This window comes from Sinocyclocheilus anshuiensis, unplaced genomic scaffold (genome assembly GCF_001515605.1).
Source record: "Sinocyclocheilus anshuiensis isolate Anshui unplaced genomic scaffold, SAMN03320099.WGS_v1.1 scaffold1092, whole genome shotgun sequence".
NCBI lineage: Eukaryota > Metazoa > Chordata > Actinopteri > Cypriniformes > Cyprinidae > Sinocyclocheilus > Sinocyclocheilus anshuiensis.
The window spans coordinates 172,123-175,655 of record NW_015551061.1 but is presented as its reverse complement, the minus strand read 5'-3'; the positions used below and the strand labels follow the sequence as shown (position 1 = coordinate 175,655).

The 3,533-nt window shown below is 44.3% G+C and overlaps 1 protein-coding gene across 1 annotated transcript in view; it reads right to left on the bottom strand.

The window, feature by feature from the left end:
• The window catches only part of LOC107661989 (catenin beta-1-like), a 35,419-nt gene that overhangs the window by 19,712 nt on the left and 12,174 nt on the right, over nt 1-3,533 (bottom strand). Inside the window, exons 2-5 of the mRNA XM_016451814.1 lie at nt 3,035-3,079; nt 2,680-2,904; nt 2,110-2,363; nt 1,785-2,023 (exon numbers count right to left, since the gene is read on the bottom strand). Coding sequence (XP_016307300.1) covers nt 1,785-2,023; nt 2,110-2,363; nt 2,680-2,904; nt 3,035-3,047 — 731 coding nt within the window. The 5' untranslated portion in view covers nt 3,048-3,079. The remainder of the gene's footprint in view (nt 1-1,784; nt 2,024-2,109; nt 2,364-2,679; nt 2,905-3,034; nt 3,080-3,533) is intronic.

Below are 3,533 nucleotides of genomic sequence, written 5' to 3'. Positions count from 1 at the left end.
GGAGGTTGTGGAGGTTGTGTAGAGTTGTAATGGCATAAAACAGTACGGAGTCCACTGGGGAACTGAAGAGATATTAATTATATTAATTAGACCCAAACTACAGATAAATAATGGGATTCAAGCTTAAGCACACAGAGCAGGTCTCACTATGACTCAGCCTGCTAGTCCTTGAATTCCAAAAACACTACAACTTCCCTGATTCAAAAGATTCAGTATACATCCGCATGATGGTCGATATTTGTCTGTTTAAAAAGTGTTTTTAGATCTTTTTGTCAGTATGGTATATGGTATACTGAAGTGTAATTACAAGAATTTCATAAGTGTCAAAGGCTTTTATTGACAATTGCAAAGACTCTGCAAAGACTCAGTATTTGCAGTGTTGACCCTTCTTTTTCCAAGACCTCTGCAATTCGCCCTGGCATGCGGTCTATCAACTTCTAGGCCACGTCCTGACTGATGGCAGCCCATTCTTGCATAATCAATGCTTGGAGTGTGTCAGAATTTGTGGGTTTTTGTTTGTCCACCCGCCTCTTGAGGATTGACCACAAGTTCTCAATGGGATTAAGGTCTGGGGAGTTTCCTGGCCATGGACCCAAAATTTTGTTGTTTTGTTCCCCGAGCCACTTATTTATCACTTTTGCCTTATGGCAAGGTGCTCCAGCATGCTGGAAAAGGCATTGTTTATCACCAAACTGTTCTTGGATGGTTGGGAGAAGTTTTTGTACCATTCTTTATTCATGGCTGTGTTTTTAGGCAAAATTGTGAGTGAGCCCACTCCCTTGGCTGAGAAGCAACCCCACACATGAATGGTCTCAGGATGCTTTACTGTTGGCATAGCACAGGACTTATGGAAGCGCTCACCTTTTCTTCTCCGGACAAGCTTTATTCCGGATGCCCCAAACAATCAGAATGGGGATTCATCAGAGAAAATGACTTTACCCTAGTCCTCAGCTCCAATCCCTGTACCTTTTTGAGAATATCAGTCTGTCCCTGATGTTTTTCCTGGAGAGATGTGGGTTCTTTGCTGCCCTTCTTGACACCAGGCCATCCTCCAGAAGTCTTGGCCTCACGGTGCGTGCAGATGCACTCACACCTGCCTGCTGCCATTCCTGAGCAAGCTCTGCACTGGTGGTGCCCCGATCCCGCAGCTGAATTAACTTTAGGAGACGGTCCTGGCACTTGCTGGACTTTCTTGGGTACCCTGAAGCCTTCTTCACAGCAATTGAACCTCTCCCCTTGAAGTTCTTGATGATCCGATAAATGATTGATTTAGGTGCAATCTTACTAACAGCATTATCCTTGCCTGTGAATCCCTTTTTGTGCAAAGCAATGATAACTGCACGTTTCCTTGCAGGTAACCATAGTTAACAGAGGAAGAACAATGATTTCAAGCACCACCCTCCTTTTAAAGCTTCCAGTCTGTTATTCTAACTCAATCAGCATGACAGAGTGATCTCTAGCATTGTCCTCATCAACACTCTCACCTGTGTTAATGAGAGAATCACTGTCATGATGTCAGCTGGTCCTTTTGTGGCATGGCTGTAATACAGTGGAAATGTTTTTGGGATTAAGCTAATTTTCATGGTGAAGAGGGACTTTGCAATTCATCTGATCACTCTTCATAACATTCTGGAGTATATGCAAATTGTCATCATAAAAACTGAGGTAGCAGACTTTGTGAAAATTAATATTTGTGTCATTCTCAAAACTTTTGGCCACGGCTGTATATCCGCATGATGATCGATATTTGTGTTTAAAAATAGAGAGCATGAAGGTGAACCAACCCAAGCATTTTGACAAGGGCAGGAATGCCTCCCGATTTGAAGATGGAGAGCAGGCCTTCTCTGTGGTGGGAAAGATTGTGCAGGGTGCCGGAGGTGCAGCGTGCCGTTTCTACATCACTAGTGTTCTGCATGGTCCTCACAATGGCTGACACCATCTGTGGGGATCGCATGATGGCGTGACGAGAGGCCTCCTTCTTTGAGAGCTGGTGCACCATCACAGCTGCCTTATTTACCACCACCTGATGGAAAAAGTAGAAATTGAGCCATTAGCGCACTCTGACAGTGTCACAGCACTGGCTGTTCTTGACAAACCATCCGTTCTAACCTGATCCTCATCGTTCAGTAGTTTGGTGAGTTCTGGAATGGCGCGGGTGGCCAGCTCTGCATCATCCTGGTAGTTAATGAGGTTGACCACAGCGTGCTTGAGCATCTGTGAGGGCTCGGCCAGGCGCTGGACGTTGGTAGGGTGGGCAGAGTCGAACTGTGTGGAAGGTATCTGCATGCCCTCATCTAGAGTCTCAGGAAACATGGCCGCCCGGACTCTCTGGGCTCTGGTCATGGCATATTGACCATCAATGTCTACAGAGAAATCACAGTACTATATCAAGCAACTGTCTTATGCACAATTAATCAAAATGACTATAAAGGTCTGTTATGTCTATTACTATAATACAGTGATTGTTAATCCCATACAACAGATACAAGCAAGCTAGAACAATAAGCAATTGTCTCAGCATTGTGTCTTACGTAAACCAATGTGAGTGCAGTTTCCTGTTTAAATAAGTGAATTGTGCATTTTCTATTCCAGACTTTTTTGACCCAACCTCACATTAAGAACATGAAATCCTCATTTTTCCATAAATTCTCAACACAGGAGAATAGAATCACCACACACCTGCTACCTGCTCCTGGTTGAAGGACTGGTTAAAGCCCTGCTCCCACTCATACAGCATCTGATTATCCACATCCTCATCCTCTGGGTTACCCTTGCCGCTCAGGGATGGGGCAGTGGTTGTGGCCCCAGAGTGGATACCTGAGTCCAGGTAAGACTGTTGCTGCCAATGGCTGACTGCAGCCTTGCGATCCGGCTCCATGACCATGTCGAGCTCCATCAAGTCAGCTGCACATGAAACATTATAAAAAGAGATAACCGAATAGTCTTTAAACAAAAATGTTAAATATTTTAGCTCTCCCAAAATTTCCGCTTTGCAAATATATATTTTAATATAGAGACATGTAGAATAACTTACATTGGGTAGCCATGATTCTCTCACAGCCAAGCTCAGCCACCTAATCTGAAAAAAAAACACAGCAAAATGGTTAATTTTTACATTTGTGGTACCAACTTTCTCCCTCATTCTCATACAGCACTCAAGTCCGTCTCTCACACACAAACACATTCCACAAAGTCTGGCGTGCAGCACACACAAGCCCCAGTGTTCGAACTGAATGCTCTGTCTCCTAACCTGACTGCAGCTGGGATGAAAGAGTCAAGCAGGATGTGCCACACTACACACAGCCACTCTTATTATCTGCAGGTCCCTCATGATACTCCCCGGAAAGAGCTTGGGGTGAACAATAAACAGTGCTACAGGAAATCCAAGGTCTTTGTTACCATCGAAAAATTTCGCAGTTGTTGTAGGCGTCACTCCATCTATCCTTCAAGTATCAGCCCTCAACGAACACCTTGGCAATTGAATCGCCATTGGCTAGTACATTTTTTTAGTTTACTCGCCAGACTGATATATA